The 25,969-nt window shown below is 45.7% G+C and overlaps 1 protein-coding gene across 2 annotated transcripts in view; it reads left to right on the plus strand.

Moving 5' to 3' along the window:
* The first annotated feature begins 8,553 nt into the window (after nt 1-8,553).
* The window catches only part of LBR (lamin B receptor), a 49,598-nt gene continuing 32,182 nt past the window's right edge, over nt 8,554-25,969 (plus strand). Inside the window, exons 1-3 of one of the 2 annotated variants that reach the window (XM_048843332.2) lie at nt 8,554-8,859; nt 19,944-20,123; nt 24,613-24,801. In XM_048843332.2, coding sequence (XP_048699289.2) covers nt 19,959-20,123; nt 24,613-24,801 — 354 coding nt within the window. In that variant the 5' untranslated portion in view covers nt 8,554-8,859; nt 19,944-19,958. The remainder of the gene's footprint in view (nt 8,860-19,943; nt 20,124-24,612; nt 24,802-25,969) is intronic. The other variant, XM_048843333.2, reaches the window with a different exon arrangement.

Consider the following 25,969-nt stretch of genomic DNA (forward strand, 5'->3'; position numbering starts at 1 on the left):
TCTGTTAATAGTTTCTCTTTAAACTGACATGCCAAGTAGTTTTGATGCAAAATATTACAAAATTTTCCAGTAGTGTTCAGTGAGTTTTTGCCCTTCCCCCCCTGCATTCCCCAGCCTTGGATTTTTTTTTAAAGTAGTATTTAAACTTTCCTCTGTCAGGACTGTAAATCAAACGCTACAGCATTTTGATTAATGTTAGGGTATAAGAACCAAGATGAGAAATTTACCATAAACTAATTAGAATAGTTTCATTTTTCAAAGTAAGTGAAATGCTAAAAGTAAACCAATAACAAATGATGAAAAATGAACTAGCCCATGCCAGGAGTTGTGTGTGTATGGGTGGCAAAGGTGGGCGGGGCAGCCCATGCCAGGGACTCTGTGTGTGCCCCCTTCCCCAATGCCCTCCTATTTCTCCCCACCATTCTTATTTCTTTTCTTTTTGTCTCTAGCCAAATCAGTTAGACAAAAAGTACCTCCCATTCAAATCCTTACTCAGGCAAGGGCATGGATAAACAATTAGGGGCTCCTGAAGGTCATCAAATTCAGGCTCTGACAGGAAGGGAAGCTAGATCCAGAATTATGGACTGTTCACCAAAAATACATTGCCGCCAGCCTCTGAGTTTTAAATCTTGGGACTGTTAACTGAGAATGAGTGGGCTGAACTCTGCTCTTGGGTGGGTGCGTACTGTGGGGAAAAGCAGTCTGTAAGGCCCTGGTAATTCAAACCTTCACATACTTAATTTTGTGCACATATTCAGCATAATTGAAGTCAATGGGACTACTCACATGTAATTTTAAGCATGGGAATAAGTTGTTTGCAGGATTAGGGCCTAAAATAGTTAGGTCTCCAGGCATGATGTAGGGCTTTATAGATTTCAACGCACATCTTAAATTACACGCGGACGTGAACCAGAAAACAGTGTAACATATGGAGCACAGATGTAACTACTCACATGAAATTCCTACTATAGTCCATCACTTTTATATTTCCTTTTAACATCAGACATAGCCTTTTGCAAACTGCCTCTGCTAGGGAGATTTGGGATCTATTGTTCAATTTCCTTTTAAAGCATTCTTCTGCTGAGGCACTTCCCTTGAATATGCAGACGCTTCTCCACGGGAGCAAGGATAGTGGGACAGTCACACTACTGCTCACCAGCATTGTTTTCTCACCATCCCCTTGACTTTGTGGGAAGTCCCTGTCTCAATTAATCCTCACTTATTCAACATTATCTGAAGTATATTCTGCCCCAATGATGAGGAGTAGTTAAGGGGCAACAGCTAGAGGAGAAAATCATGGGCAAAGTTTCATCCGAGCCATACTGCTTTGGAAGCAGAAGCTGAGATTCCCCTGCCCAAGATCTACAGGTATGCAGCTTCAAGCACATTCCTACCTTGTAGTTTCAGATTCTTAAAGGGACACAGCCCTTTTAAATATCCCCAGCTGTCTGAAAATATTTTCCCACGATTGTTACAATCAATACCTGCAGTCACTAAAATGAAAATGATTAGAGGAAAAACAATACTTTTTCTGGTTTCAGAGTAGCAGCCGTGTTAGTCTGTATTCGCAAAAAGAAAAGGAGTACTTGTGGCACCTTAGAGACTAACAAATTTATTTGAGCATAAGCTTTCGTGACTTTGTATATAGTCTGCCACTTCTCCCTATTTGGGTGAGTTAGGCAACAAAAGAGAGATTTCATTTATAAAAAGAAAATAGAAAAAACTGATTGTAAAGCCATATATATTTGCAGGGGGCTCAGGGAAAGTAGTTTAGCCTTTTTAAATTTACTAGATTTCAAGTTTGTGATGTTTTAATTATTAAAATGTTATTGGATCATCTTAGATTACTAATCTCAAATGACCACTTAATTTAACATCCATACCAGCAAGTACATTGGCTGAATTTTGTAAATAAATCCTCAATTGTTCAAATTACAAGATCTCCAATCCAGGTTTGACAAACAACTCCAAAAGACCCTCTTTCACTGTGAAAGCATATTATTCTCCAAATGAGATTACAATTGAAAACCTACATATTTAGACAATTTATTATATGCCTTTATCACTAGTAAAATAAAGTTGGCTCACTGTAAGCATGAATTGGATCTTTCTTTGTTTAAATATACAAACTGTCTGCCTGAAAACAAATCCTAATAGATTATCACTGTAAACTGTGCAATATTGGATTACAGTTCAGAAACAAATTGTCCACTTGAGGTCAGAAACGTGCTTCAGTTGCTCTGCTCCTTGCACTAAGATCTATCTAATGTCCGTCAGTCAAAAATAAATGTCTTAATAGGATTAAAGAGTAAATTTGTACTAACTGGATTGTTTCAAATCTGTACTCTAACATGATTTTGTGACACTGATTCCGGTTCAATGGTGTGCCTGATTTAATTTAGAAGCCTCTTAATAGCTTATGTAGTGGAACATAAAATGAATACAAAGGGCATTTTGATAAAGAAAATACAAATTGGTGTTTGTTCTTCTTAGTAAGAAAGCTGAATAAAAAATAGACTTTCTGGGTTGGTATTAGTATTTGCACCAAGATTTCCATTGCCTTGCAGAACTGGAAAGTTAAGGACAGAGCTGAACATATAGTGGAAATCATTTATTACAAATCTTCATTTGAAAATGAAAGTGGATTTCACTTTCAGATTTGGTTTCTGTGAATATTAAGGCTTTTGAGATATACTAATGTGAATATCTGTGAAAAGCAAACTTTAGATGAATACTTGAGCTTAAAGTGAATTTCAAGTTTTCTAAGTATAATAGAGTTCACACTGGGTATTAAATATATAGGTGACAGTGAAAAAATGAGTATTACAATGAAATAGGCAACTTGAAAATTGTGTTTTATTGATTAGTTACATAAGTCATGTTGAATTTTGTCATCCTTTATGGGCATATGTATGGTTTATTACCAACACAGTGAAATTTTTGAATTGTATATTCCAACATACATGATATTACACTCACACTGTTGGTTTGTTACAAATGATGTCTCGGTTCAGTTCATAATGAAGTGTTGCTAACTCTCTCAATTGTATTAAGAGTCCAACAATATTTAGTGTTATTCTTACAGCTCCAACTGATTTAATTAGGTGAGAATCTGTGTTAATTTATTTTTAAACCTGTAAGTTTCTAGCTGTCAGAACTACAGAGGAAATCTTGAAAACAAACTCCAAAGGCTCAAAAATCAGAAAGCAAATAAAAACAACGCACAATGTATTAATTTTAGAATCTCAGGTTTCAGAGTAGCAGCCGTGTTAGTCTGTATTTGCAAAAAGAAAAGGAGTACTTTTAGAATCTCAGGATTTTTAAGATAGTCATATGATTTCTCGGGGCCTAACTCATGGTTTCTGCGTGGATGGGGTTGTCAGTCTTTTAATGGATACTATTTACACCACAAAAGCAAATGAACATGTTTATTTTTAGCCTTCTTGGCGGTCTTGATGGATAAGTGAAGTATTGATTGGGCTACAAAATAAACTCCCTGTCATGTCAATTCTCCATGACAGAGTTGAGGAACTTTGGCAGGACAGTGAAGGGGAGCTTGCATTGCCATTGACTATTCAGTATATTAAGGATGAAGAGAAGATTTTGAGATTTTTAATCCAAATACATACATCAGTATTAAATTAATTTTAAATGAGCACATGTAAAATAGATAAATCACTTGCCTTACTGGTGGAAATAAAAAACTAAATTGAATTTTATTGAGAAATAAATATAGTGCATTTATGTTGCCTTTTCACAATATATTTCTGTGCAGATAACAAGAAATATTATTGCTTAGGTTTCCTGATTTCAAAATATGCCAGTCATTCTCATATACTTTCTTGTGTCAGGCTGGCTTAAAGGGATACCACCAATTATTATAAATTTTAAATACATAATCTGTATATATATCTTGTTTGTGACATTCAAAAATATTATCTACTGCAGTGATTCTCAAACTTTTTTACTGGTGACCCCTTTCACGTAGCAAGCCTCAGAGTATGACCCCCCCATCAGTTAGAAATGCTTTTAAATATATTAACACCATTATAAGTGCTGGAGACAGAGTGGGTTTGTGGTGGAGGCTGACAGCTCGCGACCCCTGAGGGGTCAAGTTTGAGAACCCCTGGTCTACTGCATTTAATCCAAGAGATGTTTGCTTTCTGGTGGTTAAGTGAAGCGGGTCCTGTATTTCCATTCAACATCTCAGGCATGTTGCAAATCTTATTATATAAAGTGCTTCTGGATCCTTGGTGAAAGGTGCTAATCCAACAATAGATGTCTTAAAAAGTAAAATATGAACTAGTATAATTATAATTCTTACTTTGTCACACCCACATATGACAATCCCCTTCCCCCCAGGAAAGACAGAAGTATTTTAAAAAGGCAGGAAATAATATGCGATTTACACTTCCTCTTTGGCTCCTTGTCATATGGTGGGTCAAAATCAAGGTTGTGACTTTGACATTCAAAACCACTCATGAAATAAGTCAAAATTTATCACTTTACACAGATCATCATCTCCCAGGGCAGCTACATTCCCCTGAAACAATGGAGCTGTCAACCTCAAGAGGCAATCTTATGTTACTCCTGGGGGAACTGTGTGCCACTGCGCATGCGTAGAATTTATGTTCACCGGAGATTTGTTTCCCCGCAGAAAAATGACTTTTTGACAGGGAAGCAAAGGGAAGCCACGAAAGCAGTCATGTGACCCTCCCCAGCAGTATGTTTTGGGTGCCCAGGGCAGCCTGCAGAGAGGTAAATCACTGTGGGGCAGGAGTGAGACTGGGGAAGACACAGCTGGTAGCTCCTACCCTGCACCAGGCTCAGCTGCTAGTCCCAGCTGGGGTGGGGAGGACAGAACTTCCTCTTGCCCTGCCCTTCCTCAGACCCACCCCCAGATTTCTCCCCCGGCTGTAGGAAGCTCTGCAAACTCCACCCCATGCTTCCTGCACCCATCGCTCCTCAGCTGCCGGGGGAGGGATCCGTTTAGAGGGAGCTGCTCCCCCATCCATCCAATCCCCGTGCATCCAGACCCCTTCATACCCACACCCTCTCACTGAGCCTCATCCCTTCCCCGCACCCAGAACCCCCATGATGAGTTCCACTCTCCCTTCACCTGGACCACCCTGACGAGTCACCTGCACCCAGATCCTGCCCCCCACCGAGCCCTAACTAGCTGCACCTGGATCCCCACCTTATCAAGCCCCATTTGCTCAGCATCTAGACCCACCTATTGAGCCCCCCACACCTAGCCCCCCCGCTGAGCTCTATTCCCCCCACATTCAGACTTCCCCTTCTGAGCCCCAACCACCTTCACCTGGATCCCCCTACAGAGTCTCATTATCGTTGCACTCAGAACCCCCCAACAAGCCCCTGTGCATCTAGATCCGCCCTGCACCCTGCTCCCCCACTGAACTGTCCACATCCAGATTGCCCCACACAGAATCCTCTCAAGCCACACCTGGATTCCCCCCACACTAAGCCCCTCCACACTTGGATCCTGCCTTGCTGAGCCTGCCTGTCCAGGTGCACCTGGCACAGAGGGGCAGGGCTTTGGGGTGTTTCTGGGGCAAGGCTGATTATTGTGCTGTGTCAGGGTTGGGTGCAGCCTTACCACTGACTCCATGTCCCGGGAGTGGGTAGCTGCAAAGTTATCTCCCACCTCTGTGCAGCCAGTGGCATGTGCTCCCCAATGCCATGCTGAAGCCTCCACATTTGACAAATAAAGTTTGCAGAATTTTAAAATGTGTGCAAAATTTTTAATTTTTTGGCATAGTATGCCCTGAGGAGTATTATAAGCATCGGTGACAGAGTCTTTGCACCAAATGCCCATGAACCTGGAACTCCTGGCAGAGAAGCAGCATGACTTAAAAACCTCAGCTTCTTTAGAGAAAAATTTACATTCTTTGGCTTAGCCTACCTATAATAATATTAATTAAAAATTATCCAATTCCTGCAGATGGAAATGAAGGGAGAGAAAATTGTATCTTTAGCCCTTAGGCTGTCAAACTGTGTAGTTAGACAACGGGGGGGAGGATAAGGTAATATCTTTATTGGACCACCTTCTGTTGGTGGAAGGGTCAGGCTTTTGAGCTTCACAGAGCTCTTCTTCAGGTCTGGAGAAGGAAACTAGAGAGTCCAAGCTAAATACAAAGTGGGACAGATTGTTAAGCATAAGGGATTCACACATGCTGTAGGGGACCACTTCAAATGAAGTGGGCAATGAACACCTGTGCAGTCATAGGACAATGGAGTTAGCAGGGTGTGTTACAAGTTGTTGTAATGGGCCATAAAACCTGTACTTGTTAAGTCTGTGGTTTTTAGGGTCCAGTAGAGTTATGGGTTCAAAAGACAAGATTGGGAATTAAGAGGTGTTATGCAGGTATCCTTTGAGGATGAGGACTGAGAGGTCAGATATGGAGTGATTGCCTACAGATGATGCAGATAAGATTCAGGTGTTTCTAATACTGCAATCTTTAGACAAGATTGTAAGTGTGTCTGATCACTGTCTCAATATAGCTTTTAGTATCACCTGAACTTTAGACAGTATTGCCAATTCTCATGATACTTGGTGAACTTATTATGGTTGCAGCCCACAGATGAATGTGATTAAATGAGAATCAGATCATGGGTGGGCAAACTTTTTGGCCCAAGGGCCACATCTGGGAATAGAAATTGTATGGCGGGCCATGAATGCTCAAATTGGGGTTGGGGTGCAGGGAGGAGGGTGAGGGCTCCGACTGGGGGTGTGAGCTCTGGGGTGGGGCTGAGGAGTTTGGGGTGTAGGATGGTGGGACTAAGGGGTTCAGAAGGCAGGAGAGGGATCAGGGGTGGGGTGTGGGGGCTGGGGGTGCAGGCTCTTGGGTGGGGCTGAGGAATTTGGGGTGCAGGAGGGTGCTCTGGGCTGGGTTTAGAGGGGGATCAGAGCTGGTGCTTACCTCAAGCAGCTCCTGGAAGCAGCAGCATGTCCCCCCTCTGGCTCCTATGTGGAGATGCAGCCAGGTGTCTCTGTGCACTGCCCCCTCTGCAGGCCCTGTCCCCACAGCTCCCATTGGCCTTGGTTCCCGGGCAATAGTAGCTGTGGGGGTGGTGCCTATGGAGGGAGCAGTACGTGGAGTGGAACCGCCTATGCATAGGAGCTGGAGGGGGGACATGCGACTGCTTCTGGAAGACACATGGAGCGGCCTCCAACCCTGCTTCCCGGCTGGGTGCCAGAGCACCGAAGTGGGGTAAGCCCCAGACCCTGCTCCCCAGTGGGAGCTCAAGGATCTGGCCTCCGGGCCATAGTTTGCCCATCCCCGAGTTAGATACAGCCCTGAAGCGTATACCTTCTTGTGTACAATTTTATGAGGTACTAGGTTCCAAAAAGTAGAGCTCCCAGGGCTAGGAAGTTACCACATAACTGAGTGGTAAATAAAAACCTAGATGAATTAATGCCTATAACCTCTATACAGTCCTCAAACTTGGTTCTATGAGTCAGAATTTTGGATGTACTTCCATCTGCTGCTGGGATGTACTAACTGTTTAGAAAAGTGTTTAATACAAAGGCTGTACACAATGGAGCTAAAATGAGTGTCATACACAGCACTATTCCAGAGTTTTCCTTAAAACCGTATTCCATCCCAAACCTTGTGTTCCTTTCCCTGAACCCTTCCACAAGCTTTAACTTGACGTAAACTAGCATGATGTCTTTGTGAAGTTTTTCCCATGTGCTGAGATTGTCCCTCATCCTTGTCCATCATCAGATGTGGATAAAACCTATTAGTAAAATGCTTGTTAAGCTTATGTTTTGGAACATTAGTGGAGAATAGGCCAAGCTCTGTCTATCTGTGCAAATGAACCTGTTGCTGTCAAAGACTGTCAGCAATTGATCCCCCTAAATCGGTACTTGGAATAATGCTAGTGCAAATGAGCAAACCATCTTTCTCTCCTGAAGATTTCAGATTTGTCTTTGTGGGGTTTTTTTCTTTACATGAAAAAGGCCTGATCTACTCTTTGTCTCCGAGGAAAAAGGAACAGTTGTGTCTTATGTCTATACATACAGTGATGCAGTGGCACAGCTGTTATCCATAGCGGTGCGCCGCTGCAGTGTGTATGGTGAAGAGGCTTTACTGCTGACCAGAGTCCACATATTAAAAAAACACTTCTGTATAAGCGCTTTTCAATCAGTGAAACCATTTTCAGTTATTCAGGTGTTCCCTCTCCCCTCCCTGAGTCAGTCTCCCTTCCTCCTGGGTTGCCAACTGGGGGGTTGGATGTATTCCTTGAGATTTCATCACAAGACATAATCTTTAATTAAATATTAATATTTAATTGCTGGAGACTCCAGGCCAATCTTGGAGGGCTGGCAACCTAGTGGCAGGTGGCTGGCTCTGACAGAAGGAAGGGAACGTCCCTTTCTCGGGGCCTTAGTGTCCTTTGAGGGAATCTGTCTCCTCCACCCTCCAATGAGGCAGAGCCCGGGGGCGGTGCTCGGACTTGAGTGTCCCAGTGAGCGAGTCTGAAGTTTCCTTTCCCCGAGGCGGGGGGGGACGAACTCGGACCTGCAGCTCCCTGCTGGGGCAGCTCCGTCACTTGGAGGGCCCGACCGGGGCACAAAAGGGTGGAACGCGCCACCGACTCGTAGCCAATTCCGTGTCTCGGTCGCGATTCAAACCCGGCGACCTGGCCAATGGGGACTGTTGGCGCCCAGCAGCTCGCAGGAAGGGGCGGGGCTGAGGCCGAAGCTCCGCGCGCGCCAGCGGCCCTGTAACCGTCGCTCAGGGTGGTGGTTCACCGTAGCTCGTCGACGGTCCGGTCCGCTCGGCCCGGCCGTGTCGCAGAGGCGATTCCTGCCAGGTGGGGGCGGCAGCCCAGGTAAGGATCCGGGACTGAGGGCAGGTGGGGACCAGGACACGCCCCCGTAGCGGCTTTCCCGGGAGGAAGGGCACCGTCCTGTCGCTTCCTCTCTTCCCCTCCCCCACGCTCTGGGGCCTCGCGGTGCTGAGACGTTTCGCTCTGTGCTTTTGGGTGCTGGCGTTAAACTGCTCCCGTCCCGACCCCCCCCCCCCGAGCCTCTCTCGCCCCTGTTTGTTCCGCTCGTTCGCAAACCCGCTGGTGGCGTTCGCATCCCCGAGCGGGCGGTGACCGGTTCCGTTATCCGCCCTCCCCTCCCGTTTGTACGCGGCTGGGGGCGGACAGTGACCAGAGGGAGGCTCGTGGCGGGGCAGCCCCGCGAGCTGAAGCGTCCATGAAAACAGGCGTGTAGCGCCCTCTCCAGCGGGCGAGACTGGCCGGCTCCCCTCTGGGGCGGGGCTGTGTCCCCCCCGCTTACACCCTGTCAAAGAGCCGGACGACGACTGGGTGCCTCGCCTCGTCCGAGCTGACGAGCGAGGCGCAGGCGGGCTGAGACGCTGGCGCCGGGGGGAGCGCGGGATGCTGCGAAACAAACAAGAGCGAGACTTTATATCGCGCGCAAAAGCTGGGCTTCGGGGGGGGGGGGCTGCAGAGGAAAGTGATGGCCCCGGGTCGTTTCCTCGTCCCCGTCCATTCTCTTTACTCGCACGGCCGGGGGAGGATTCCCGATCCACAAAGCAAACTTGAGATCTGGTTGTTCCATTTCCATGTCGTGCTCTAGCCATTGATCATTGAAGCGTTTCTGTCAAGTTAAATGGGAAAAGTTTAAATAATGACGTTTTCCCTCCATTTTGAATGTTTCTGGTTGAAAGTATATTTAAAGGGAACGAATGCACCCTTCTCTACTATCTTCAAGATTCGCCTTACAAAGGCTGGCAGGTTTTCTCTTCAGTTGGGTATTTGGTAGTTGTCAGTGATGGTCTTTGTCAGTTGCTTTTAAATTTAAAATGTAAATACTGTATAGAAATGGGGAGATGGAGTGGTGTTGCTGTCTTTTCTTCTTTGCCTGTGCCCCTTAACACGACAAAAAACTAGGTACTAATTTTTTGGTAAGGCTGGTGTGAAAGATACTATGCAAAATACTTTTGTGTTAGATACACCAACTAATGTTTTGACTTGACACCCAACTATTTTACTATACTATTTTGGTATATGTAATATAAGGATAGTTAAAGTCAGATCAAAGTATTGTTTTGTTTTTGCTCTAAGCCAATTTAAGTTTGCTTGCAAACACATTTTATTTTCCAGATTTTGTAAATGCATTAAATTACATGTAAAAATGTATAATCTGACTTTTTAAAAATAGTATTAAGATAGTATTTTAGTCCTCTTAGTTCTTAAAAAGTTAGCTTGCTGATTCCATTCTTTCTAATCAGATCTCTAAATTGGCACTATACAAATAATTAAGATTGTAAATGTAATTATGGTTGGGCCTGAAGTTTTTGTATTCAGGTTTGTTGATTTAATGTGAAAGTGGCATGAGTGATGGTGTGGGCAAACATAATCTCCTAGGCCCCAATTGTACAAAAATGTACATATGTACTGTGAGAACTTCTTCCATTGAAGGCCATGCCTTAGTGAGTATTGTGGAGAGCTTTTCCTAAAGGGTGATTAAATATTATTTAAGTACTGTACAGTCCATGGCCTGGAAACTGCACTGTGAAACTAAAATGCAAAAGGCAGTTTGAAGAGCAGCTAGAGAACATGTTGACCATAGGAGGACTGATGATATAACCTAGCATAGAGACAGCCACTCTTCATTAAAAATGTTCACTGCTGTTAGTGGTGGGAACAGTAGTATGGATAAGGTCCCATGGACCGCTGATGCTTCAACTTAATCATAGGTTTCAGAGTAGCAGCCGTGTTAGTCTGTGTTCGCAAAAAGAAAAGGAGTACTTGTGGCACCTTAGAGACTAACCAATTTATTTGAGCATAAGCTTTCATGAGCTACATCTGATGAAGTGAACTGTAGCTCACGAAAGCTTATGCTCAAATAAATTGGTTAGTCTCTAAGGTGCCACAAGTACTCCTTTTAACTTTAATCATGTTACCTAATCAGGTCCAGATTACACAATGGTTAAAATGGTGGTAGATGCCAGCATTTACGTGTGCAAAACAAGTAGCCAGACAAATAGTGGAAATGGTGGTCTTAAAATTATGTGTCTTACAGAATGTTTGAACACAAAACTAAGAATAAACTAACTTCTCCTTTGTGAATACCTGCTGTTCCATTAGATATGACTACTGGCATGTTCTTCCTTATCTTCAAAGTATGGAGAGTCTCTCTTCTGAAAAACTAGCTTTCTCTTCTAGTATGCACAGCATAATGCATAAATGTTCAGCTCTCCTCAATATTTCCTCCTCAATGTTTCTCCTCAATATGGCAAAGCTGTGGGTTCCTTTGGCATTCTCCCAACATTTCCAAACAGGAAAGGTTTTTCAGTTTTATTTCTCCCTTCAGTCCTGGTAGGGGGATGGGCTACTAAAGGATTCTGAGGGAAGACAGTATTATTGGATGCCCATTCAGTGGTTCAAAGGGGCTATAGCTCTTTCTGCACTCCACAGCAGCAAGAGTGCAAGGAGGCCTTAAGTTGCTTAAGGGTAACATTTTGGTGGTAGGACCTGGTCTTTTGGAAAGCATTTTCCTGCCTCTTTCTCTCTTGACATGAGGTATGACTATCCATAGCTAGTCCAAAGATCAGGTCAGTAAGAAGGGCAGGAGGCCTCCTGTATGCGTCCCTGTTGTGTGGCCTCTGAATATTCATGTGTCTCTCTAGCTCACTTTATGCATGTGTCGTTCAGCACCAGAGGTAGCAGTACCTCCGAACCAGCTCTAAAACTTCTGATGGCTCTCTAATTTGAAAGCATCCTCAAGATCCTCACCCCTTTTGGGCTATCAGCATTGGATCCTGAGCTCTCACAGAAAGAGGTTGGGAGTGGGATAAGACAGAAAACAAATCCAATACCTTCAAATAAATCGGATTTACAGATCGGAATTAGTTTGCCCATTCTTTTAGGGCAGACTGGCGATCCACTGTATTGAATATTTTGTTCTTCTGGGTCCCTCAGTATGTGTTTGGGAGGCCTTGTTTATTCTGCTGTTTTACCAGACCTTTATTGGTCTTTCTCAGGGATGCAACAGAGTAGTTTTGCGCCTTTTGCCGATGCCAGTAGAACTTCTATTTTCTGTCCACCTCCCTTGAAGCATATGATCAGTGTGACCTAACCCTATAAACCTCTTTACCACACTTTCCACTGGCTTTACTCAGCAGTGCGGTGAAGTGATCTTGTCCATACCTCTAGCGTGACTTATTACTCAAATAACTGGAATCTGAAGGTAGAGGCTATGTAACTGCTTTGATTGTGGCATCCATGAACTCAACAAAAATGAAGATTACCTGGAATAGGAAAGTCCTGGAATTGATGTTTTCATTCTAGGACTTCAGTCAGATGGTCTCCTATGTTGGAATAGTGGAGAGAAAACAAAATGAACATCTAGTTATATCACATAATAATTAAGAAAGGCCCACACAACCTTAATTTGGCCCCTTTTGGAGGAGTATATGCATTATAATACAGTCTCTAATTACATGTTCACATACTATATGTTCCCACAGAAGCCCTGCCTCATTTTGGGCACAAGGTACACCTGCTCTGGAGGTTGTGTGGTGAAGGAGATTTGTGACTTGTAGAAGCCCCTGCTTCATTTGTTACAGAGTTGGAAGGTGTGTTGTGATTGAAGCAAGGGATTGCAGGAACAGAATGGTAGTCTCATGCATCCGATGAAGCTGAAGCTCACGAAAGCTTATGCTCAGATAAATTGGTTAGTCTCTAAGGTGCCACAAGTACTCCTTTTCTTTTTGCGAATACAGACTAACACGGCTGTTACTCTGAAAAAAGTCTCATGGTTAAGACAGTTCAATATCACCCTGGAGAACAGGACTCTATCCTTGCCTTTGCCATAAAGTATGTGATGCTACTCAGGTTACTTAAACCAGACTTTCAGAGGTTGTAATTAATTATGCGTTCCTCATTTTCTGGGTGCTCAACTTGGGGGAGGAAGGGGGAGAGGTCTGTTTTGCAGAACTGCTGATCACTTGCAGCTGCAACTTAAGTCAGTGATTACTGTCCTTTGAACATATAAAGTGCTATATCAAGGGTGGCCCGCTGTGCCACATACAACAATCTTCAGAAGTTCAAGAGCCAAGGTGCAGTTGCTAGGGCTCAGGGCTTCAGCTGCACAAGTGCCTACTGTGACTTGGGGCTTCAGCCTGGGGGGATTTCGTCTCGGGGCTTCAGCCTGGGGGGATGTTGTCTTCTGCTAAAGCCCTGACAGGCATGCTCCATGGGGTTGAAGCCCCGAGAATCCCTCTCTGCTGGGCAGAAGCCAGAGGCGACTTGTGGGGTCATGCGCCCCCCCAATTTTTGCCAGGCTTTTCTGGTCCTGCTTGTTCCCGTGGTGCTTACAGGCCCCCACCCTGCATGGCAGCTGCTGGAGCCAGCCAGCAGGGAGCTGCAGACCTGGGGAGAGGGAGAGGCAGTGGCAAAGAACTGAGAGCTGCAGGGAGAGCCTCTGCTTTTGCTGCTGCCTCTCTGCACAGAGCTAAAGCAGAAGCCCCTCCCTGCAGCTCCCAGCTGTTTGCTGTTGCAGTGGAGCTAACTCCTGGGAGCTGCAGGGATTGGCCCCTGAGGGTAGTGGGGAGTTTGCTGGTGGTCGGGGGACATGACTCAAACTGTTATGGGGGCAAACCTTTAAACTGTGCCCTCCACCCTCAGTAGGCACTAGTGGTCTCTGGCAGAAACCCCTAGCCCTGCTGCAGGGCAGAAGCCCCAAACCTCCCCTCCTTCTACCCAGTCTGGTAGTCAGAGAACGGGGGAAAGTAGACGGGGGAGGGGGGGTGGCTCCATGAGCCATACTTTAACTGTAAAAGAGACGCATGTAACTCATGAGCCACCGTTTGGCCACCCCATGCTATATAATGTGAAGTACTTGAGGGGGAAATCGGGCCCGGGGGGAGGGTCTCAAATTGGGCACCCAAAAATAGTGGATACTTTTGACTAGGGTGACTGTATTTTCCTATGCTGAATACAGGACACCTGGTAAAATTACTCTGATTGCCGTTGAACTCACTTGAATAAATCAGAACTATGCAGTACAAACATTTAAATTAACATCAAGTTGACTGAGCCCCCGTTAAAAAGAAATACTTCCTAGTTGGATTTATTTTATTTACCTTCTTATCTTTTAAGACTTTCAGGTTCATAGGGGGAGGGTTGACACACACACACTCTGGTACCTCTTGCTCATGCTGGAGGGGTGGGGAGGGGTGTTGACCAAGCAACCCAACCCTACCTCGCCAGCACTCGGTGCCCTCATGCCTGGCTGGGCCCCTGGGATGGACCCGCCTCTCCTGGTACCTGGCACCGGGTCTTCCCGAGACAACACACAGAATGTGGCCAGCAGAAGCTTTTTGGCACTGTGCAGGAGGGAAGGAATGGGAGCTGCTTCCAGCTGTGGATGGGGAGGGATGACCTGGCCTGTGTCTTTCAGGGCTCATCTCTTCCCTGTGGCCACCCCCTCCACCCCCACCCCCGGTGGCTGGAAGGAGCTTGTCCCTTCCTGCTGGCACAGTGTTGAAAGGCAGCTAACACCTCCAGGCTGCTGCTGGCCACTTGACATAAGCCAGTAGCCTCCATCTACAGCATGGGTAGAAAGGGGTTAAGTTCCAACGACTATGCACCAGGGCCCAGGGAACCTGATTGCAGGGGCTTCAAGGAACTGGCCAGAGAGGTGGCTCAGCAGGGGAAGGTGCTTAGGGGACAGAGCAGCCCTGTGCTCCCTGGGGGCAGGACCCAGGGTGAGGGGCAGCCCCATCCCCATAAATTATGGTGCCCTATGTATGTGTGTGTGGGGGGGGTGTTCATGCTCAAGGGCTGCAGAACTGTGGAGACAGGAGCTGTGGAGGCTGCTTTGGGGGGCCTCACATGGGGAGGCTGGCACCAGCAGCAGGAAGTGGAGCAACCCAGCCTAGTCCTCTCCCCCCGCCCCAGGTGTGTTGCTTGGGTGCAAGGGAGGGTTGGGGAAAGGACTGTCCCCCGCACTCACAGGTAATGCGGGGCCACTCCACTTCTTGACAGCTGGTTCGGCTTCCCCCGCCTTGCCCCCAGGTGTGTTGCTTGAGGCGGGGAGAACCGACCCCTGCACTCATCGGCAGTGGGAAGTGAAGCAATTCGGCTGGGAGCTGGCAGAGTGGAGCGGGCTCCTGCTGACTGGACACAGCCATCAGCTCACAAGGCTGCCTAGGCTCATCCAAACTTCCCTTACCAAGCACCTTGCCACTCCCCACAGATCCCCTGCCCTGCCTGTGTCTCCCCCCACTCAGCTGGGGTCTCAGCTCCCACTGTGCTCAGCACTGCCCTTGCTGTCCCAGTGGGGGCAGGCCACTGCTTTCCTCACTGCATCAGAGCCAGCGAGAGTCCCCAGTCTGGTGTGCAAGGGGGCAGGGAGCATCTCTCTGTCCCACCGAGTCCCAGGGGTCTGGTTACAGGCAGGCAGGTAGCCTGAGCCTAGCGGCTCCTCCCTGCTGCCAGCCAGGTCATCTGCATTTTCACTGACCATTTCCCTCCCGCTCCCACTGGGGGTCCGAGGGGCCTGACCCCAGGGAACTCCACACAGACATATAGGTTGGGGTCAGGAGTGGGAGCCTGTCCACCTCCCCACCCATCTGGCTGATGGAGTCTGTGGCCTTGGGACCCAGCAAGGGAGCTAGACACCGGGGTTTTCCGCAGGGTCCCCCTGGTTCAGATCTCCAGCCTGCTCAAAGGCAGTGAGGTGGGCATCCACACACCCCTCCTGGGTCTGCACAGGGATCTGGGCCATAGGCAGGGCGAGGGGCTTCGTGGGGAGTGGCAAGGTGCTTGGTAAGGGAAGTTTGGATGAGCCTAGGCAGCCTTGTGAGCTGATGGCTGTGTCCAGTCAGCAGGGTGGGAAGGCGAGGAGAGTGGAAGATGAGAGTCCCTGGACCTTACCTGTTAGCTGGGTGGAGAATTGGGACAGTGAAGGAAATGGGTCTCTGTCTGTCAGGGGTATTGACTTGCCTATGGAGGGAGCTACCCTGATCTCCAAGCAGTTGTCTGTGACCAGCCTTGTGTGCTGGGACAAAGGGAATGAGATCCCAACCTGTGTGTCTGGTAAAGGAGAAAGTGTGTCCGGCTCTTCTTGGTCTGTGGAGCAGACAGAAGGGGCCTTTCAGCCTGTGATGGTTGAGGGTCATGCAGTTGTCTCAGAGCTGGTTCTGGATTCAGCTAAAGCCCAGGAAGGGAAGGGTCCTAAGTTTCTGTCTGCTCGGGAGAATGGCCCTGTAACTAGGTCGCATCCAGTTAGGGTCTATGTAAAATCCCCGAGACCAGACAATTCTGGTGCTTGTATTTTGCCTGTTGCTAGTGTGTTGTTGGAAAGGGTGTAGCAACTCTGTCTAATCAGGGTGAGATCCTAGCCAGGGCACAAGGAGAGCAGGAAGGTGATGTGATTGTGGAACCTACTGAGGGTGTGGAAACCTGTAGCAAGAAGGAAAAGATTCCTGAACTTGTGTGTGGCAAAGGGAAGGAGAATGCTTCTAACCTTTTATCTAGGAAGTCTGTAAGTTTGCATGAAAGGGGATTGTGTAGGAATCCGCCTGATGGGCCAGAGGTGATTCTGGATGTAAGGGAGACCCAGAAAGAGTCTGTAGTTGCTCAGGAAAGTGTTCCCCTAGAGCAAGCCCTAGGTAAAGAGGGTAAGAGCAGAATTTCTGGGAGGGGGTGAATTGTTGCATAGAAAAGCCCTCGGGAAAGGAATCCTCATGGAGTCTTTGCAAGCAGTTTACTGCCACTGAAGGGTGTGAAAGTGATTTAATCAAGAAAGTTTAAGTTCCTAACAGCCAGAAATTATCTGTTGTGAATGGATCCACTGACTTTCCTGTTGAAAGATCCAGTGTGGAGAGCTTTGAGAAGGTCTCAGATGGAGTGAAAGCTATTAAGAAAGGTATACCGTCCTATAACCAAGTGGCTGTGTTTGGCCAGCTTGTTGGGGAGACAAGGTTGTTGGGAAAGGGATGTCTCCATGCTAGTTCTGTAAGTGAACAGTATGTGGCCCAGGTCAAGATGGGGGCCCTTAACCAAGAGAGCCCGAATTGCAGCCCTCCAGACTGGAGCTCTGGGAGAAAACCCAATCCCAGTTTGACCCCCTGGGGTTTTGGGGTGGCCAAAGGGCATGGGCTGCAGAAACCTTCCCACATGCAGCCTGCTAGTGCTATCGACCACCCCCGACCTAAGGGAGGGCGTGAAACTGGAAGGGCCTGGTGTAACTCCTACCAAGGAACGGGAGAGATGCTGGGGCATCCATGGGAACATTGGTGGCTTCAAACTTCCCCAGGTCACCGGGTAAAGTGACCCCGCTCAGTTCGATCTCGAAGGGGGGAGAGATGTGACGAAGTGGGCCTGTTCTTAATGTTTCCTCTGAATAGTGTGGGGGTGCCTCAGTTTCCCCTATGCAGTTCTTAAGTATCTAGGTGGTGGGGTAAGGGTGTATGATCATTGCAGAGCCCTAGAGGGCAGGTGTGTGCAGGGATCTGGACACAGAGAATGGCCGACACCCTGTTTCCTGGCAACTGATGGCCTGGGCCCTTCCCCCCCTGCAAGGTGAGAGCTGAAGGGTTGGAGAACAAAGGAATCAGGTGACCACCTGGCCCGGGAAAGGAACAAAGCCCAGAGGAGGAGGGGCTGGAGGGGTTTTCAGTTTGGGGCTGTCTGGGACATGGAGTGAAGGGCAGACGTGGTTGTCTGGCTCACTGCCCCCCAGAATGGACCCAGCTGAGGGGTCCCGTTCTCTGCACCTGCAAGCTCTGTTTTAGACCATGTTCCTGTCGTCTAATAAACCTTCTGTTTTACTGGCTGGCTGAGAGTCACGTCTGACTGCGGAGTTGGGGTGCAGGACCCTCTGGCTCCCCCAGGAGCCCCGCCTGAGCGGACTCGCTGGGGGAAGCGCACGGAGGGGCAGAGGATGCTGAATGCTCCGAAGTCAGACCCAGGAAGGTGGAAGCTGTGTGAGCTGTGTGTCCTGCAGACAGGCTGCTCACAGAAAGGCGACTGCCCCAGAGTCCTGACTGGCTTCATGGGGAGCAGTTCCAGAGCATCGCCCAGGGACTCCGTGAGGGTCAGGCCTGACCCCTGCTGCTGGTGCAGGCCCCCTGCTAATCCTCCAGGCAGCGTCCCTTGCTGGGGAAGAGGCTTGCGGGGAAGAGGTGGAATAGGGGCGGAGCAGGGGGGAAGACTAAGAGGCAGGGAGGAGGGAGTTGTCCCTGGCCCCACACTCCCTGTAGGGACGGCCCTGCCCCTTGCAGTGGCTGCAGCCGGCCTGGTGGGGGCAGGCAGTGGTTGGGGGATAGAGCTGGCTGTCAGAGCTGGTGCTGCCGCGTATGTAGCACGCAGCTGTGTAGGGCACCATGAAATTTGGGACAATTTGGTGCCCCAAATTTCATGGTGCCCTACGCAGCTGCGTATGCCGAGGGACAGCTCTGCTGAGGGGGGTGGGTGAAGAGGGTGCTAAGCCCCTGCCCGGTGGGCTGCTTGGAGCCTGCAGGTTCAGGTCATGAGCAGGCTGGAAATGGCTTCCTCGTCCTTTCCCCTGCCATTCCAGAGCTTAGCAGAGAGAGCCTTCCTTGTGCCAGCGCTATGTGGGGCTTTGACACAGGCAGGACTGGGCTCCGCTTGGCCAGCACCCCAGGCCAGAGGGTTTTGGGCTTTCCCAGGGTGTTGGCCCAGCCACTGGCGGAGGGGGGGAAGGAAGGAGCCTGCTGGCCGGGCTGTTGGTGAGCTCAGCGCTCCAACCAGGGGCTGGTTCTCTGTGCAGCGCTGGGAGTGGGATGCGCTCCAGTTGGAGGGATATGGAGAAGCAGTAGGGCTCGGGGAGCTGAAGGGGCAAAGCAGGGAGGAGCTGATGGGTGAGTAGCAGAGGCAACACCTAACCAACTGCTGCCTGGCATCTGCCCACACACAACAGCCACTGCAGTCAGTGCTGGTCAGAAATGGGACAGATGGGCGGGGCCCTGCTGGCTAAGAGCCAGCACGCAGCAGGGGCTGTGCTGATGGACCAGCAGGAGGAGTGGCCAGCCCCACGCGTTGCATCTTCATCCCGCTACCAGACTCGCGCACACACCCCCACCGTCAGCCGCTGGATCCCCCCACTCACCACTGGTGGGTGGGAGGCTGGCAAGCAGGGATCCGGCCAACAGCAGGACCTGCTGAGACTGATGGGAGAGGAGTGGGGAGACAGAAAATACAGGACAGTTTGCCCATTTTGCAGAAAAAGTCAGGACACCTGCAGGAGGGTTTAAATACAGGACTGTCCCTTTAAAAACAGGACATCTGGTCATTTTACTTTTGATCTTAATCTCTCTATCAACTCCCCATATGTGAAATGGGGATAATATCATCTCCATATCTCATAAGTATTGTGAAAATACATAAATAAATGGTTGCAAAGCTCTCAGATATTATCATGATGTATACCATAGAAAAACCCATGAGGAAATTTAATAATTTTCTCTTCAGAGCAGTTTCAATAATGTGCATTAAATAAGACATGAGGCAGTATGTCATTCAATATGGATAATACAGCTGCTCTTTCAGTGAGTACCATCCATCCTGTGCACTGAATGAGGTAGGGATCTTGTGGAAAAAATAGTTTGTGATCATGTCATTAAGGACTGTATCATAATATATTCTCTGGGGGCACATGGATTAAAGTTGCACAAGCAACTTTAATTCTGGTATTTCCTAAATTCTGAGTGCTTGACTTGGCAATCTTAATAATGTTCTTTTAAAATAGGTTTTTTGTTTTGGTGCATAATATGGATAACACACGTAGATTCAACAGATTTGGAATGCTCTATTTTTGCATTCCGGAATAGACCATCACAATTGTGCTTCTGTACAGAAAGATTAGGGGAAAAAAGGTGGGAATGAAGGTCTGGCTTAAATTTGTCATTTGATGTACTTTTTTTTAGGGATTCTTTTGGAAAATGCCAAACAGAAGATTTGCGGCTGGTGAGGTGGTGATGGGTCGTTGGCCAGGAAGTGTCCTCTATTATGAAGTACAAATAACTAGCTATAATGACCTCACTCACTTTTACACTGTTCAGTACAAAGATGGAACTGAGCTTGAGTTGAGGGAAAGCGATATAAGGGTAAGTGTTCATCTGTATAATAATATTTAGAATCCATACTGAAGTCTTGACTAAGTTCAAAATGTGTACTATATTAAAAGTTTTAAGAACTTTGATCCCATTTGCTATCTAGAAAACTTGGTGATATATTTTGAAAATGAAGGCCCAGGCCTGCAAGTATTCCACAAATAGAGCTCCCATTACAGGACTGTACCACACAATTGTGGAATTGCCTACAGAGCTGTTAGCTAGATTTTTGTTAAGTAAGCCAATTTAAAAAACAAAATCTAAGTTTCTTTTAAAATACCCTTTTTAAAATAGTATGTACAGAGCAATTAAAAAAATACTCTTTTCTTAAGGCTATTCTGCTCCAATGACGACTAGTAGAGTTCTTAGGGATGAGGAGAATAACACCAAACATCCTAAAAGAAAAGGAGTACTTGTGGCACCTTAGAGACTAACACATTTATTTGAGGGGGGGAAAACCTTTTGTCGTGATAATCAAGGTGGGCCATTTCCAGCACGTCTGAGGAACAGTGGGGGAGGCGAGGAAATAAACATGGAAATAGTTTTACTTTGTGTAATGACCTATCCAATACCAGTCTTTATTCAAGCCTAAGTTAATTGTATCCAGTTTGCAAATTAATTCCAATTCAGCAGTCTCTCGTTGGAGTCTGTTTTTGAAGTTTTTTTGTTGAAGAATTGCCACTCTTAGGTCTGTAATCGAGTGACCAAAGAGATTGAAGTGTTCTCTGACTGGTTTTTGAATGTTATAATTCTTGACATCTGATTTGTGTCCATTTATTCTTTTACGTAGAGATTGTCCAGTTTGACCAATGTACATGGCAGAGGGGCATTGCTGGCACATGATGGCATATATCACATTGGTAGATGTGCAGGTGAACAAGCCTCTGATAGTGTGGCTGATGTGATTAGGCCCTATGATGGTGTCCCCTGAATAGATATGTGGACACAGTTGGCAACGGGCTCAGGCCCATCCCTCTCCTCCTTACTCTATGCCATGTGCCTGCTTCTTGCCTCTTAAATTTGTTCAGTTGCTATTACTTGTGAATGCCTTCCTGTAGGACCTGCCTATGAGTTTCCCTTGAATGTAATATCTATGTGCTAATGCGTGAGACAGGAAGTCAACTGACAGCAGCAGAATGCTAAAACTGAATAGACACCAAATGCTGTCAAATGCATAAAGTACACAGGGAGGAAGACATTTCCATTATAATATTACAGATAGAAGGTACAACCTTTTTAGACATAGTTTTTAAGTGGATGGTACTCTAAGATACTGCTTAATCTTGACCCTTACATACGAGCTGCAAAAGAATGGAAGGAAGTATACTTCCTTTTTTTGTGTGTTTTTGTTTTTTTTTGTGTAATGGCTTGAAAGTTGTTTTTTAAAAAGATCTTTCAGATAGTAGGTCTAATTTTTAGATGGCAGTCTTGTCTTCTGTAGTTGGCTGTGTTGCACAAGAAAAAATGGGACTCTGAATTCTCCACTAGAGATGGTAATTGTGGTTGTGTATTGTAGACTTGGGTGAGGCGTTTTCATCTGTGTGTTATCAGGTGCTTACTCCAGAGATAATCTAGATGACACGGTGGTAAAAATGCCTGAATCCTTTCAACATTTCAGTTTCCACCATTGGTAATTCGTGGAATTATGCTGAATTGTACTCTCTGTTGAAGTCTTAAATAGTCTAAAGTGGGTGAAAGATGAAGGAAAGGTCATTTTAATTTATAAGCAAGTTATTTAAAATCGCTGTTCAACACCAAAGAGTCAAAGGAATTATGTGAACTCTTTTTGTTCAAATGAGAATCTGTTTGTTAGGGGTTTCTTATGGCTACTGATGAGGTTAGAATTGTTTTAGAAAGAAAAAATATGTTTAAATGATAGGAAGCATGCATATGAGGACTAATGAAAGCTTGTTCCGTTCAGTTTGGGGCAGGGTTGCTATCTATTCTAAACACTGCTTTTCTGAACAACATTTAGCAATTTTGATAATGAAGGGAATAAAAATCTGCATTACCGTCATGGCTTTCACCACCACTCTTGGGACAAAAAAACTCCTCTCTTTCCTGATCCTGAAATATGTTCAGATCAGGTGAGGAGAAGGGACCAGAGATATTAACATCTCCTTGGCTGTGTCCTGAACAAGTCCTGATAAGAAAAGCTAAGGTTTCTGCTACTGGTCCCTTCCTAATGTCAGTTTTTTCCATAATCTTTATCACTTTGAATGAATAGCTGTGCCTTTCAAAGTAGGCAGGTCCCCAAGCCATTGAGGTTAAAATTTCCAAATAGTTCCCAAATGACTTAGACATTTAAATTTTTACTGAAAGTCAGTAGGATGTAGGTCTCTAAATCACTGTGGCCTTGTCATCATTATCAAAGACTGGTCGTTTCTTAATGCAAATTAGAAAATTGAGTTAGCGTCGGCCACCAACTTAACCTGCTAAATTGTGCGAAAGCTACAGATTACCTTGTCTTCACTAGGATTTGACCTCTAATAGCCTTACTCGAGTGAGGTAATGTCTACACTGGCAATTGAACGACAAAACTCCCCCCCCCCCCCCCCCCCCCCCCCCCACACACACACACACACAAACATTTTGCTGGCGGTAAGCTCACTTGGGGTGGAAGGTTTTTGTCGGCAGGAGAGCCGACAAAGAGTGGCTACACTGTGCGACTTTTAGCGGCATGGCTGTAGTGATACGGCCATGGCGCTAAAAGCTGTGTAGAGTAGAGTTAGCCTTAGACATACTTTTTTCCTAGTGAAGATACAATCTTAGGTGCTTTTGAAAACTTTACCCGTACAGTTTTATATGTGAAAAACAATATCTTAAACTCCATCCAGAAACCAGTGTGGATCCTGAAACTTTGGTGTTATGTGTTCTTAGTGAGAAATACTGCTTTTTAAATGGGCTGCCACATTCTACAGCACTCTGTTTCTAGGTTGATTTAAAGTGAGTTGCCTTGTGCAAAACACACTGCAGTAATCTAATCTTGGGGTGATAAATGCAGAAGTAACAGAGTTCACATCTGAATGAAGTGGTTTCAGTCTCCTGGTCAGATATCGATGAGTCTTCCTTACCACAGCTGCTAATAAATCATTGAGCAGCAGCTGGGAATTCAACCATACTGTCATAATGCAAACTTTAACAAGTAGTAGGCACGCACCTTACATTAAAGGGAAGATAATTGTTGTCATATCTCATTTTATAGTTGCTTCTCTCAGATTACGTTAGTTTTATTTTAGACTGAGGTCAAGTCTACACTGTAAACTTATATGGGTATAACTATGTCACTGAGGAATGTGAAAAATCCACATCACTGAGCAGTGCATTTATATCAAGCAAACTTCTGGTGTAGACAGCACTATGTTGAGAGGAGGGCTTCTCCTGTCAATATGTTAATCCACCTCAATGAGAGGCGGTACTTCTGTCGGAGGGAAAAGCCCTCCTGTTAGTGTAGTAGCAGCATCTTTGCAGAAGTGCAACAGCTAGGTCTCATCTGTGCGCCTAATCTCTACAATCTCAGGGAGAAGCCATTCAACAGAACTGGTTGGATCGATGATGGTGAAATAGAGCTGGGTGGTATTAGCGTACTGAAAATACTGTATTCCAGTCTTCCTCAGGACCTGCGTACACACTGAACAACAGGGGAAACAAGTTAGAGTTCTGCAGAACTCCATGAGAGAGTACAGATGGCAGAAAATTTCCAAAAACTATTCTCTGCAATATCATAGAATCATAGAATATCAGGGTTGGAAGGGACCTCAGGAGGTCATCTAGTCCAACCCCCTGCTCAAAGCAGGACCAATCCCCAATTTTTGCCCCCGATCCCTAAATGGCCCCCTCAAGGATTGAGCTCACAACCCTGGGTTTAGCAGGCCAATGCTCAAACCACTGAGCTATCCCTCCCCCCCTTCTGATATCTGGAACAAGATCTCAGAAGGCAGCCTGTTTATTCCTGCTGGGATTGTGAGAAGAGTCAGTGGTATCATAGGCAGCTGACATGAAGACCTTGATCTTTACTGCTGCTAGAGGGAGAATGTATTACAATGTTGTTAGTGAAATCTCTGTGCTACACCCAGGTGTGCACCCAAATTTGGCAAGGATTAATGAGACCTGAAGCAACCATATACTTAAGCCTGTCTTGCCTCAGTTGCTTTGATATTAACCAGAAATGGAAGAATAGGGATTAAATACTAATGAGATTCACGCCATTTTGGTCTTATGGAATGTTAGCTGAGTAGGGAAGCTTTGCATTACCCCTGTGTCTGTTCAATTACTAGAGCTGAAAATTGAGTCCCTTTGAGTCCTAAATTTACTACAAATATTTAAACACTTTTATAGGTATTAGATGTTTTCAGCGGTACAAATATATGTTGAGAAATAACAGCTAAAGTTACTATGTCTAATTGTATCTTTATAACTCAACTTGTTCTTTCATTTAGAAAAAACTTTACAAATCATATTTAATGTTTCCTATTTCTTTCAGTCTGTGTCATCATTTAAACCTCGAAAAAGCAATTCTTCCTCCAGTTCTCCTTCCAGACGCAGTGGTAGCAGATCCAGATCTCGTTCTCCTGGTCGATCAGCAAAAGGCAAACGTCGTTCTTCCTCCCAAAGCAGAGAATCTAGAGATGAGAAAAAGAAAACCATTCGGGAAACTAACTTAACTCTTCTGGTATTGGATTCATTTCTGTTTGAGATCTGTCCACTTGCACTGATATGTACTATGTTCTATAAACATGTATAGTCTAAAATGACATTTTTTTAGAGGAGTGAAAACTTTGAAGATTTGGATCTGTGGGTATGTGTCTAGATTTAAAGAAAAAAATTAATAGCACTGTAAATAGAGGTTGAAACAAATTTCCTTCCCAGTTGCTATTATAAGCATAGTATTGCTTATGGTCAGGGCCTGGCTGTAGAATTATGCTCAGGAAGCTCCACTTTCATTTTAACAAAATAAATTTCCTAGCTTACATGGTTATGAAACTTGAAAATGTGTAAAGAGGATGCAGTAATACCTCCTTGAGTTTGCACAGAACTTGAAGCGCTAGTTCTAAGAGGTTTGAACTGTCCCATTTATCTTAATTGTTGCTAATATTGAAATCTAAAGATGAATATCTGTGCCACACTGAAAATGTGGAGACAACATAAAGTCAAATTTAGTATCAAAATGAGCAGGTGCAGCAGAATTGATTATATTTATTTTCACATTTAATTAATTAAAAACCTGTATATTAAAAATTTATCTGAAGCTGCTGCAGAAAGTTGGGATTTTGGTGCAGAATTTAGGACTAACTTGCTGTGGAGTATATGGGGCCTTGTCTATGCATGAGGATGCATAAATGTTTTCATTATAAAGGATCATTTTCTGATAGCTTTTAGCTGTCAAACTTTTGGCTTTCAAGCTGAAATTTTGCACATTTGTTCTAACTTGGAAGTGAATTTGTGTTGAAAATTTTGATTAAAAATGGACTAGCAGCTTTTGAGAATGAAGATTAGCAGAGGTGACACATGTCTGCTTTTATAAGAACTTTGTTTTGAAGTGCTTCAGTGAGAAGAGATGGGAACTTGAAATAAGGGTGGGACATAGTTTCTAGTTTAAAAATGTGCCTTTCACTAATCCATTAAAATTATTTTTCATTTGGCTGAGTTATAACTCCTTAAAAACATACTGTGGCTTGTGCTCTGGATTTTGTTTTATAATGACCTAATTTTCTAGCTTTCAGATGACTTAAAGGCCCAGGGCATAGCTTGTTGACAACATGCCCACATGCTGTGTTTCTGACTTGTGGCCTGCAATTCTCCTTCTGTGCATGAGGGTCCTCATAATGCAGAACAGTGGA

This window comes from Caretta caretta, chromosome 3, assembly GCF_965140235.1.
Source record: "Caretta caretta isolate rCarCar2 chromosome 3, rCarCar1.hap1, whole genome shotgun sequence".
NCBI lineage: Eukaryota > Metazoa > Chordata > Testudines > Cheloniidae > Caretta > Caretta caretta.